Below are 13,425 nucleotides of genomic sequence, written 5' to 3'. Positions count from 1 at the left end.
AAAAAAAAAGAGAGAGAATATTATAATAACCCCTCATAAACTGTCATCCATATTCCACATTTATCAGCCCATAGCCTATCTTGTTTTCTTTATGTATATAACCACCTACCTCTTTCTCTGGATAAGTTTGAAAGAAATCCAAACAGTATATCATTTCATCCATAAATATTTCAGTACCAAAGCATTTCTTTAACTTGTGTAGGCCATATATAAGGTAGATTTTTTTTTAAGTATTTCCTTAACTCAGTAGCAATATAATGGAAAATATTGATCCAAGAGTCCTTTAACAATTCTTTCAAAAAATAAAAATTAAGAACTATCAATACATTATCACATGCTAAAATTCATCTAAAATTTTGAAAATCATTTCTTAGTCCCCAATTCTACACTTAGCTCACCAAAAAAAAAAAAAAAAAAAAAATTTTAAACAAGTATTACCTTGCAATTCTTAAAAAGAAAGATTAGAAAAATCCCCAGCAGCTGTGGTTTTCTTTGAAATGTTTGAAGGGAAGAATATAACCTTTGGAAATAAAGGAAGTCTTTATATTGCCAGTAATATAAACTGAGAGTAGCGGGGAGACAGGGGGTTCAGATCATGGCTCTGTGACCTTGGCAAATTACTGTATTTCTCTCAGACTTTGTTTCTATGTCTGTGAATCAGGGATAATACTTTTCCACAGTGTGGTGATTAAACGAGTCACCATGGGAAAGGAGTCTGGCATGTGGCAATTCAGAAACACTGATTACCTTCCTGCCGTCTTGGTGACACGCACAGCAGCTCCCCATGGGAAACCATGTTCTGTATTGGTATATCCTGATGGGCTGCCATAGGGTCCAACCTGAGACCCAGACCTTCATTCAAAGCCCATCAGAGTCTAGAATGTCTGTCAGAACATCTTTACCACCAATCAAACCTGGCTCTGCTCATTAGGGAGAAGCCATGTATCCCTGGAATTATATAAAGGGCCCAAAGAAAAAAATGAGGCTCAAAATTATATTCTGAAACGTATTAACAAGACTCTATTAACTTCTTAAAGAATACATTTAAAGTCTTGATTGTTGCAGCAATAAATAGAAAACTTTTTTTTTCAATATTGTTGAAAATATATTCTAAACTGTAGTTGTTCCTCTTTCCTGAATAAAGAATATAATGGAGAAAATTTAATATTTCTTTAGAGAGTAAAGTTATTCTAGTGTCCTGGAGCAATCATTATGAATGTCAGTTAGGTTTGCTGAGAACTGAAGTGTTAGAATTTGGGCTAAATATGAATTGATTCAGAATATATGAGGTTGGACTTGTATATAAAGTTTAGATTGGGCCAGATTTCCCGCTTATAATTTACCATTTGATTTTAAAAGATTGGAGGAAGAGGACAGAAATCTAGTTCTCTTTGTTCTCTGATTGATTAAAGTGTTACTACTTTGTGTTTGAATTTTATTTTAGGTTTGGCTGAATGCAAAGTTTTATCAGATTACATATCTAATTGGACCGTGAACAATAAATTTGTAGGAAATTTCATTATGAGGCTAGAATTTTCCAACTTTGTCCTCTTCATATTATAAAGTGAATCTACATCAGACTACATCCCGTCTAAGAGGATGCTGTTCCCATGGCAGTTGTTGTAGATATACCTACTCTGCACTATTAATGAATGAGGCTGTCTGGGTAGGTTCAGATTTTTGTAACTGGCGCTTTTGCTACCGTCAGGGTTTTCTTGAAAGAGAATTTGATGCTCTGCATTTTCTTTGCCCCAGAGTAACAACTGACATTTGAGCATAGCCTCATCTAATGAAGCCACCAAGAATACTTTTGTCTAAAGCAGCAGATTAAAATTGGCTTGGCAGTTCTAAGTAAACAAGTAGCAGAAATGATCACAGAATTCATAAAGCACAATCAAATTTGGTATTTGAGGATTTTACTATTTAGAATTCTCTGGGGGAAAAAAAAAAACAAATATTTTGTTATGCAGTCCCTTGGCCAATATACCTATTTATATGTGATTCTGTGCTTACACAAACTAACAAAAATAATGACAATAATAATGTCACCCAGTAGCACAGAATGTCATAGCTCTGCTTTATAATGGGAACAGATGTCTCGCTTTCCACTGAGTTGTTTGGTACAGGAGACCCATGAACAGGCTAATCAACACAGTGATTCAACCAAGCTGGTAAAGTCCTACAGGTTCCAGGAGATTTTATTTTAAAAAGCTCACCTCCATGATGTGACACTTATCAATTTAAAGCATTTTGTTTCTGTGAAATTTCCTTAATCAGAAAAAGTACTCATAACTATATTCTTGTTCCTTTACCACCATTTCATGGTGATAATTCTTAAACATGGTCATAGTAGTTTTCAACTAAGGTGACACTGCCTCCCAGAGGAGGTATTTTAAAATATCGGATGGATGTGGTTGACAATTTCTGGCACTCCCAAAATACACAAGGGAGGAGGCAGAAATGTTAATATTCTCATACAGGACAATTTCACATGAAGAAATTACCTGGACCAAATGCCAATCACATCTCTTAGAAAATACTACTCTGAGTATATTTCCTTGAGTTTCTTTTTCTTTTTCAAAATCTTTCTAGTACCCAGCACCTAATTCAGCAGGGTCACACACATCCAAAATGCTCTGTCCTATTCTAAAGACATGTAGAAGAAGCAGCAATAGGGAGCCAGTGGTGAGATTTAAAATATTTAACACTGTGAAGACTTTAGTATCCTCTATCCACAGCAGAGGCTGGGTGCCAGCCCTGGCCTGTCCTTCAGATCCTAACATCCCTTGCTGTTGGGAAGTTCTCGCTTTTATCCAACTTCACTTGCTCTGAATCTATTCTCTTCTGGATGAAGACCAAAGTCATCATTTGTGTTAGAGCTCTCAGTGTATTTGAAAACTGTAAATGGACTTGAATTGACCTCTTTGCCATAATGGCTCTAAGGAAGATGTTTTTCATTTGAACAGACATACCAACCTGCTTACCAGCAGAACTGACTCACAAAGTAAATGAGAATTTCTGGTTCAGCAACACCCTCATTTAGCACCACTGCTTTGTATGTTTCAGGCTCAGTGACTCCAGAAATGTGCTCAATGCTAGGGGCTGTCCTGTCAGAGTCCTTGGTGTTCAGAGAAATCCTAGAATCCACAGTTACTAGCTGACTTGAGACAGAGGCCCAGCAATGTGGTTGCTTTACCTGCAGGCCCTTGAAGAGCCTACTCACTAGAATTCATTGCCAAGGGAATATTTTGATGCACCAAGGTCCTAAGAGAATAAAGAGTTTAAAACTGAATACAAAGAGACCTCTAAATTTAATCTATAAATTACTGGGAATTATTTTGGAAATAAAGGAGCAGGGCAGTAATATAAGCCTTGAGTGAATGAATAAAATCATGACATAAAATGCTATAAAGTAGTGCTTTTTATGTCTCTGATTTCCCTGGACTATACTTTTAAGCCATTAAGTCATTTCTGACTCTTGCGACCCCATGAATTGCAACACTCCAGGCTTCCCTGTCCTTGACTATCTCCCTGAGTTTGCTCAAACTCATGTCCTTTGAGTCAGTGATGCCATCCAACCATCTCATCCTCTGTCACCCCCTTCTCTTCTTGCCCTCAATATTTCCCAGCATCAGGGTCTTTTCCAATGAGTTGGCTATAGATTTCTTATATGTATTAGTGTTTTCATCTTGTTAAATTATGAAGACAACTTACCCTGGAAATTTGACATAGATCATCTAAAGAATATTATTGACATCCTTACTGTTTACCAACCTCTCTGACACCAGAACTGGCATAATATTATGCATAGTAAGTGCTCAGTAAAGAGTTGTTGATTTGGTATTAAATACATTTAAGTGATTTTGACTCATTCATATTTTATAAGAAACGTGCAAACTTAATGTTTTCAAAAAAATTCTAGAAATATTTTAGCAAAAGCAGCATTATCGAAATAAGCAGATAGTTTCCTGGGTAGCTATTTTAAAAGATTTTAGTCATTTATATATAAATAAATAATTTATATCATAAATACTACATATATTATTTATTCTTATTATGACTGTTAAGTGAGTCTCATTGTATTGATGCAAAACACAAAAGACCAGGCCTAAGTGTCAACAATAACAGAGATGGAGGTAGAAGGCAAAGGTGTGAATTACATCAGAGTTTCCTTGGAAGGTTTTCCATTTTGTAGTAGGTTGGATAGAAATACAGTAAGAAGTTGGAATTAGCATGGAACCATCATGTCCCTCACCCATGATTGACACTGCAAACCTAGCGAGACATTTTCCCACTGAGCCTTGATACAGCTAGGACCATTTTACATTCATGAAGACACAGGTTCTGCTGCTGTAACAATGACTCAAAACAATGGATGCCTCAGTAAGACAGAAGTTTGTTCCTTATACATGTGTTATTCTGAACGTGAGTCCAGACCTGATGTAGTGCCCTCACAGTGTTGAGGACTCAGATATCTTCTCTCTTTTTTTTTTTTTGCTCTGTACATCCCTGTTTTCATGGTCTGTGGGAACACACTATCACACCTAGATTCTGGTCAGAAGGAATCAGGAAAAAGTCGTAACCCTTCCCCTTAAAGGCACAATGAGGAGGTCATATACAGGATTTTGGCTTACATGCTATGTTCACATCTGGCAAAAAGTAGATTCGAAACTATCCTAGGCAAAGAGCTAGAATTCTACCACTATGAAGGAAGAGAATAGATATCGGAGTACAGTCAGTAGTTTTTGCCACACCTTTCCAGCATAGCATTTCATATGGTTATGAAGAATGGGCTGGGGTTGGCACGTGAGGTAAAGCTTACCTGCCATTCATAAGTAAGATACACCTATACGTTTCAGTGTGTTCACTGAGGAGCTTTGTCTATAAATAACATCTGTATCATATGCTTCATCCTGTGCCCTTTCACTCTTCATCTGTGTGTTTCTTAGTGATATATAGTTGAAAAGTTTTGCACTGGCTCAAGGATAGATTGTAATTTCCCCTTGAAATTGGATTGAGATATGCCATCTAAAATTGTATACATTATTTTAAACTGTATTAATTTAATTAACTTTTTGGGTTAACCCAAACAGATCCTCTTAGCCTCAAACTGATTGCACAGGCTGTGCTGGTATAATTTATATACATTCCATAACAGATCTGTAGCCACATATATTTTACACATCATTTCTAACCTTTAAATGCCTAAATATTAAAAATACATAGAACAGATTCTGTTCTGTGTTTCTATGATGTTGTGTTTAATATTTCAAAGATAAAGCCTGAGAAATAATTTTCATGTGGCCTACAAAGGATTATACTCTTGGTAACAGGCAGTAGAATGGAGATTGGTCACCCCTCAGATCATTCCTGAGGAGGAAAGGTTGTAACTGAGTCTTGGCCTAGTTGGGGAAAAAAGGATGAAAAATCCTCCTTAGGGAATAAGAGCAACCTATCTTCTCACTCTGTTGAGAAAATGTTTGAGAAGACCTGAAAAGCAGATGCATTTGTGTGGGATTTAAAGCTTTCTTGTTCCAGTTATCCAATTTGACATTCCTACATTTTATAACCCCTAAGTGATAACTAGCAGTTTGGCAAAATATAACTGAAAGGCTCTTGAAACCTTCTGAATGCCTGAAAATATATAATTAAGTTATTTGCTGACCCTGACAGTTATAAAAAATTAATTAGTAGCACTTTGCTTAACAAATGGTAAATGGTCACCTTGTTTTAGAGACTGAAATACATGTGTCATTACTGATCCAACCCTAGGTAGCTTTTGTTTTGATTTTAGCTTTTATTCAGTAAAACTAAAAAGGTAGAACTAAAAATAGCTGGGGTTTCTTTTCTATCTTGTTAAGTGAATAAACCTAGGAGGATCTATTTAATAAAACCATAGGCCAGCACTTTGAAAATAGACCTTACGTTTCCTCTGTAGATACTCTTTGTATTGAATGGTTTCTTGGCCTATTTTTGTACTTTGCCTAGTATCCTTTTCCCTTATCTGTTTCTAATACCAAATTCAGAGCTATTGTGAGTTTTTCATTCAGACACACTGTTTCTGTAGAAAACAGATTCAATGTTTAGAAACTCCATTAGAAATTAGTATGTTATTCTTGTTCAGTTGCTCAGTCATGTCCGACTCTTTGCAATCCCATGGACTGCAGCACACCAGGCTTCCTTGTCCTTACATTTCCTGGAGCTTGCTCAAACTCATGTCCATTGAGTCAGTGATGCCATCCAACCATCTTATCCTCTGTCATCCCCTTCTCCTCCTGCCTTCAGTCTTTCCCAGCATCAAGGTCTTTTCCAATGAGTCAGTTCTTTGCATCAGGTGGCCAAAATATTGAAGTTTCAGCTTCAGCACCAGTCCTTCCAACGAATATTCAGGAATGATTTCCTTTAGGATTGACTGATTTGATCTCCTTGCAGTCCAAGGGACTCTCAAGAGTCTTCCCCAACACCACAGTTCAAAAGTATCAATTCTTTGGCATTCAGCCTTCTTTATGATCCAACTCTCACATTCATACATGACTACTGGAAAAACCATAGCTTTGACTAGATGGACCTTTGTTGGAAAAGTAATGTCTCTGCTTTTTAATATGCTGTCTAGGTTTGTCATAGTTTTTTTCCCAAGGAGCAAGCATCTTTTAATTTCATGGCTGCAGTCACCATCTGCAGTGATTTTGGAGCCCAAGAAAATAAAGTCATATGTTTCCATTGTTTCCCCATTTGTTTGCCATGAAGCGATCGGACAGGATGCCATGATCTTCGCTTTTTGATTGTTAAGTTTTAAACCAGCTTTTTCACTCTCCTCTTTCACCTTTATCAAGAAAATAGTATAAATAAATTCAAAAAACAAATGGAAAAGCAAAGAAAATATTTACATCCATGACAAAGATATCATTTACATAATAAGCAAAGGGCATCTACAAATCCAAAAGGAAAATCCTGTAAGAAAATGGGCAAAATATATTAACAGGATAATTGGGGGGTGGGGGGCATGGCAGCACAGTGTGGAGTGCTCAACTTCACTCAAAATTAAAGAAATGAAAGCCAAGCCAACAATGAAATGCTTTCTAACCTATCAACATGGACAAAAACCAAAGTTAAAATTATCTAGTGTCAATAAGTATGTGTGGAAATCTGTATGGGAGGATGGGCAAATATGGGCAACCTTATTTGGAAGATAATTTGGCTACCCTGTTAAATTTTAATGTACATACACTTTTTTACTTCTAGGAATTTATTTTATGCATATTTATTGTCATATTGTTTACAGTAATAAAAATGGAAATAATTCAAATATTCACCAATAAATGACCAATTAAATTCAACACACACCACTAATCTTGCTGGGAAAATCCCATGGACAGAGCCCGTGAAGTTGCAAAGAGTTGGACACAACTGAGTTAAGTGACTGAGCACACATGCAAATTACATGTAGACATACAGTGAAATGCTTTGAAGTTATTATGAAAAATGTAATAGTTCTGTTTGGGCTCATATGGAAATATATCCAATGGTAGTTTTATGTTCTTTTTCTTAAGTGAAAGCCTACTGAACAACAGTATAACTGTGTTTATAACCACATTTACGTTTTCTTAATTATATATAACAGGTTTGATGCTTATATTTGAGAATAGGTGAAATCAGAACCAAAATTATCTTCCCTGTTTAGATTTGGTAAATGACAAAATGCCCTAAATTTATTCCCAGTCCTTAGCCATAATCAGATATCCTAGTGTGATGGGGCTACTGGAAATACCCTACTTTTATATCTCTACTGTGAGCACAATTCTATAGAGCTAAATTGTTCATTTTCCTTTTACTAGGCTCTTGGGTACCCTATAGTCCAGCTCCCCTCTTCCTGGATCCTACTCCCTATGATGGAGCAGGCTCACACTCAACTCAGTCAAAAGCCGTTTCACTCTGAATATTGTCTGTAATGCTCACACTGGAATAAAAGGCTCCCACTATATTCCTGACTCCACTATGCTCTTAAGATGTTTTGTATGGAGACAAATACATGTCAAAAGTTCTTCAGCTTTTCAAAATGTGGCAAGAAGGAAAACTCAAAAAAATCTGTCACCTAAAATAAATAGTGATCACTGTCTGTTAATTTCCCCCTGATACTTCTTCTGTCACTCTACCAGTATTTCCTTGTATATCTTAAATATACAACACAGTGGAGAGGTGGCTAGATAAATAAGACATAACTGTGCACTTGAACGGAGAAGGCAATGACAACCCACTCCACTACTCTTGCCTGGACAATTCCATGGATGCAGGAGCCTGGTGGGCTGCAGTCCATGGGGTCACTAACAGACACGACTAAGCGACTTCACTTTCACTTTTCACTTTCATGCATTGGAGAAGGAAATGGCAACCCACTCCAGTGTTCTTGCCTGGAGAATCGCAGGGACGGGGGAGCCTGGTGGGCTGCCATCTATGGAGTCGCACAGAGTTGGACACGACTGAATCGACTTAGCAGCAGCAGCAGCAGCAGCAGCAGTGCACTTGAAGAACTTAGAGTTTTGTAATTAAGTTAACAATAACTAGCTATCAAGTGCTATTCTAAAAATTTTACCAGAAATAACTGATTTAATCCTTACAACAACCCTGTGAAATAAGTACTATTATTATTCCCATTGGCCAAAAGAAAAACTGAGGCAAAGAGAGGACAAGTAACAGCCCCCAAAGTCGGACTGTTAGTAAGTGGCAGATCCAAGAAGTCTGCCTGCATCCGCGCCTCAACTGTTGTGCTCCATGTCTTCTCAGTATGAAAGGGCTGCATTGAACAGCAGCAGGTGTTAAATGCCCTTGAATGATATGAAGTACAACAGGAATTCAGACCAAAAGCTTCTGGATGGAATGTTTATGGAGGGGGAGTGGTCAAGGAAGATTTTGATAGATGGAATCAGGGTAACAGATTGCAAGCACCATGCAGGTGAAAGCTTTCAGTATTTAGAAAGGTAGTGCATAGCATGTGTCTACTTACATTTATTTTACTTTCATTAAATTGTTTTCCCTATCTTCATAAGCAAAATTTCAGCTGCAAATATAAGGTCTATATGTGAACTAGGCTTAGTTTGTTTTTTAGGAAACAGGATCATCAAAATCATACGGATAAGATATGGATGTTTCATTGTTTCCCTTTTATTGAAGCTTCTTAATAGAATGTTATCAAGATAGAATATCATATAATGTGATAAACAGGACTTATTATGTATGCATAGATTAGATGGGGCAGAAGCAGAGCTATTCATATGTTCATATTCTATATTTCATAACTGTAAATTATCATAGATATTATGTATACATATATATTTCATCTAGTTCATTGCCTTCATTTCTCAGATAGGAAGGCCCACTTGGAAAAGGTCAGTCATGTGTCCTACCTAAATTCATAGTGAATTAACTGGCACAACTTTTACCTGAACTCAGGACTCCAAACTTCAAATCTGCTACTCTTTGCTCAACATTGTTATCCCCTTAGTTTGGGAGATACTTCTCTTATTCTTTTTAACAAAGCACCAGGAGACCTCAAATAAGAAAAGGTTCTCCAGCCACCAGAGGAAGGAATAAAGCAGGGCACTTGGGATATCAACCTTATTTGATGCAAAATCCTTAGCCCTTTATTCTCCCATTTTCCCCCTTGAGACCATTTTCTCCACTGCATCCTGAAGGGTAAACAAGGAAGTATCAGGAGAATTGGAATCACAGTCAACTGACAGCAGATGTTCAGACATTTCCATTTTTAGCCATGCAACAAATCTGGTTGATCTGCACTAAAATGTCATTTAACTTTTGCTCATTAGGGCTTGGTAACTGTGGAGGGAAAAAAAGAAAGAAATTAAAAATACCAGTGTGCTGTTCAGTCTGCAGGAAGATGCAGCTAAGCCAATTTTGTGCTGGGTTCCTTAAACAAGTGCTTTTGTGTTAAATTTCCAGGAGGATTTGTGTCATCAACTCTTTGAGGTTTTGCTTATAGTATTTAGCAAGTGGTCTAATTGTTGCATACAGTGAGTAGTAGAGCGGCCTTGGGAGGTATGTGCTCCCAAGCTGAATTTCTGTTCTCAGGAATGTGCTAATTAGTAAATTTAGGGGTTTGATTCCTGGATTGGTAAATTCCCCTGGAGAAGGAAGTGGCAACCCACCCCAGTACTCATTCTTGCTTGGAGAATCCCATGAACAGAGGAGCCTGGCAGGCTACAGTTCATGGAATCACAAGAGTCGGACATGACTTAGCACTGTCTTTGGAAAACATACATTAGTTACTCTTAGTTTATTATTTTGCAACCTATTGAGAATCCAGAACAGCCAACCCTTATATTTTGTGCTTCAAGGAATATTGTTATGAAAAAGCTGCTCTGCCAAGTTACAGGCACTGAGGAATTACCAAGTAATGTTCCCTGAAAAGTGGGGTGGGACCCATCTATGCCTCTCACCAACTAGTTACTCCCTGCCCAACCAACAACAACTGGCGCGCTTTCTAGAAACCTAACTTGATCCAAGAAAACTAAGTCTGGAAGATCTCACTTGAGGATCTGGGCCCCTCTGTAAATGCTGTTTTAGGGAAGGAGCAAAGGGGGCAGAGGCAGATTCTCCTGAGGCCTGGATTTGAAATGAGATCCTGCCTGAGGCATCTAGCCTTTAACTAGCTTGTTAATAAGTTACCATTCCAGAGACATGACTCACCACTAAATTTATCTAGAATGGGTAGAATAGCCAAATTGGTAGGAAACCTATTATAATGAAACGTCTTCAACTTCTTTTGAAGATAGATAGATGATAAAGATATATAATCTATATGACAGATAGACATGGAAATAGATGACTCTAATTAATCATTTTCTTGGCTGATAAAAGAAGAGAGGGAAATGTGGGGATCTCTTCAGTAAATAACATTAGGTATGTTGAGTGACACATTGGCATTGGTTTCAGTTCCCCTTTAAAAGAAAATAAGTACATTGGCCTCTAAAAAAACTACTTCTTTTAGGTCAAAAGTAGCTAATTTTGTGAGAATAAGACACGTATTTCTAGAAATTAATAAGAAGACTTTTTAAAGGAGGGTGGGAGGAATCCATTTCTTGTTTGGTCTCAGAAGACATATTATTAGTATAATTAGTATAACAACAACAAACATTTCTTGAGGATTTACTGAGTGCTAAGTATTGTTATAGGCACTTAACATGGTTTGACTCATTTAACTCTTTAACTCCTATAGCAGTTACCTAGACTGAAACAGAATGATGAAGGATATGTCCAGCAAAGGGGATGTTTATTTTAAGGGCCTGTTCAACTGAAGGAGCAACGAGGCGTGGAATAGCTGGTGCAGAGTGCTGTCTGATGCTGTGCATAGATCTGAATATGCAACCTGAGTTGCCATCACATGTGTACATTTACAAATTGGGCGATCAGTCTGCTTTAATAAAATGTGTATGTGACGGTTGGCTTGTAGAAATTTCAAAGATTTTATTTTTTGACAGGATGCCTGCCGTTTTTCTCTCTTGACTCCCGCTTGTTTTATTCATTTTGGGGTAGTTGCCAATTAGACCCAATTGGTAAGTATAATTAATGGACAACATGAATCTCCTCTTAAACCCCAACCAAGAAAATTAACCATAGAAATAGTAATTTCTTTTACACATTCCTAACACTATCCCTCCCTGTGACTGCTGTTTATCTCTATCTCTTCTAAAACATCCAACCACATCAGAGGTTAACTACTCTCTATTACTTATCATCCCAATAATACCACATAAGATGGAGAAGAGAGAAGTGAGCATTTATTGAAGTCCTAGTATATTCCAGGCACTGTGCTAGCATTTTCATGTATACTGTCTCTCTTAACAGTCACAAAAACCCTTCAAAGTAGGAATTATTATCTACCTTCTTTATAGTTGATGAAATGGCATCTCAGGGTAGTTAAGCCCTTGTTTTATTATCCACTTAGTGGCACAGCCAGGTGCAAACCTAGGCTGATGGGATTCCAAAATTGTTGCTCTTTTTGCCCCATATAAGGAAGCATTATTTCATCTAAAAGGACCTTTCTCTAAAATGTTGTTACCTTGGAGGGTTTAGGGGTCATGATTTCACTCAACAACTGTTTGAACATGAAATCTCTGTCAGGCGTGGGTTGAACATTGATTCAGTTGGGGTTAAGCATTGGCAGAACTTTTGGGTGGAGGGATTGTGGTTAGTGGCAAGATGGTAGGGGAATTCACAGGAACAGGATCAGGAAGAAGTAGGATGGGGTGGTGGCATGGGCGGCAGGGGTGAAGACAAATTGAGGAGTTCCTGGTCGTGTGCCCATGGCTACAGTCTTTCTTCATGTGACTCGTGGACTTCCCTTTGTCATCCTATGCCTGAGAATATATGAAGGAGGCTGGGAAGGCAAAGGGACGTTCAATTGTCATCACCGGCATCTTTTTTGATCATTGCACCATCATCCAATACATTGCGGGTAACCATGACATGAATTTTCCATCACTGAGCTCATAACTATGCCATGAGATAAATAACAAGTAAAAGTTATAGCAGAACTTCATCTGGGGAGCCCTGAAAGTAGGAAGCAGTGAATTTAGATTCTCATAGACTGATAGCCCTGGATTCAAATCAAGTGACCTGAAAAGGATGTTAAACTTCCTCTGAGCAGCTTACATATACATCAGGAACATCTCATTGTCTTCCTTGGATGCTCTAACATGTTCAGCCTCATCATTGAAAATTATTACTACTGGCAGACTCAACCATTCAAGGAGAAGACCATCCAAAATACATGATCAGCTAACTGTGGACTGTAATAACTTGCCATTTTCTTGATGCTGTCAACTGAATGTTGTTTGAAGTTTTCTTTGACTTTTAAAGAATTTTCCCTTCAAAGAATAGGTTGTGTGAAGAAGACAGTTACAGTTTAGATATCTGCCCTCTGTTCATCTTATAAAATGACTTGACGGAAGTTAGCTGTGACGCTGAACTGTTTGCCATGCTTCTTAATGAGAAGTCATTTTGTCAGTCAAGATAATCACGGAGTTAAAAGAATAATATTGAAGGAATAGAACACATTTTAGTGAAACCTGTTTCTTGGTATTTGCCTGTCTCATTTATCTGACTTATTTTCCAGTTTGAGCTAGGAGCACTGTCTTTTTTAGGAAAGACCTCATTCCGCATTGGAACTGTCTATTCTGGGACTGGGACAGTTCCCGTCAACAAATGAGTCTGAACTGGGGAACTGACCACCATTCTAATAAGATCTACTAGGTTCTCTTACATGTAGGAAAGGATGCTGAGATCGCCTTTCAGATTAGAAAGATTTGGGTTGGAAATATTAGACTGACATTTTGGTCTGAGTCAGCAACATTTCCTTTTACTGGCAAAACTAACAGCTTCCTCTGATGATAACATAAACCTCCTTGATGG

The 13,425-nt window shown here is 37.6% G+C and overlaps 1 protein-coding gene and 1 non-coding gene across 10 annotated transcripts in view; both read left to right on the top strand.

Annotated features, from left to right (window-relative positions):
• TRPM3 (transient receptor potential cation channel subfamily M member 3) overlaps nucleotides 1–13,425 on the top strand; it is a 607,343-nt gene that overhangs the window by 343,578 nt on the left and 250,340 nt on the right. For 6 of the 9 annotated variants that reach the window (XM_059889198.1, XM_059889197.1, XM_059889203.1 and 3 more), the window contains one exon: nucleotides 11,493–11,567. The exons of the other annotated variants lie outside the window; for them this stretch is intronic. In XM_059889198.1, the coding sequence (XP_059745181.1) occupies nucleotides 11,493–11,567 (75 nt within the window). The remainder of the gene's footprint in view (nucleotides 1–11,492; nucleotides 11,568–13,425) is intronic. 9 annotated transcript variants of the gene reach the window in all.
• Nucleotides 12,330–12,425, top strand: MIR204 (microRNA mir-204). Its single transcript, NR_030795.1, has one exon. It is a non-coding gene; the product is annotated as a microRNA mir-204 (primary transcript).

The sequence above is a fragment of the Bos taurus genome, chromosome 8, assembly GCF_002263795.3.
Source record: "Bos taurus isolate L1 Dominette 01449 registration number 42190680 breed Hereford chromosome 8, ARS-UCD2.0, whole genome shotgun sequence".
NCBI classification, from domain to species: Eukaryota; Metazoa; Chordata; class Mammalia; order Artiodactyla; family Bovidae; genus Bos; species Bos taurus.
Note: the sequence above shows the minus strand (reverse complement) of the source record. Positions and strands in the feature narration are given on the sequence as shown.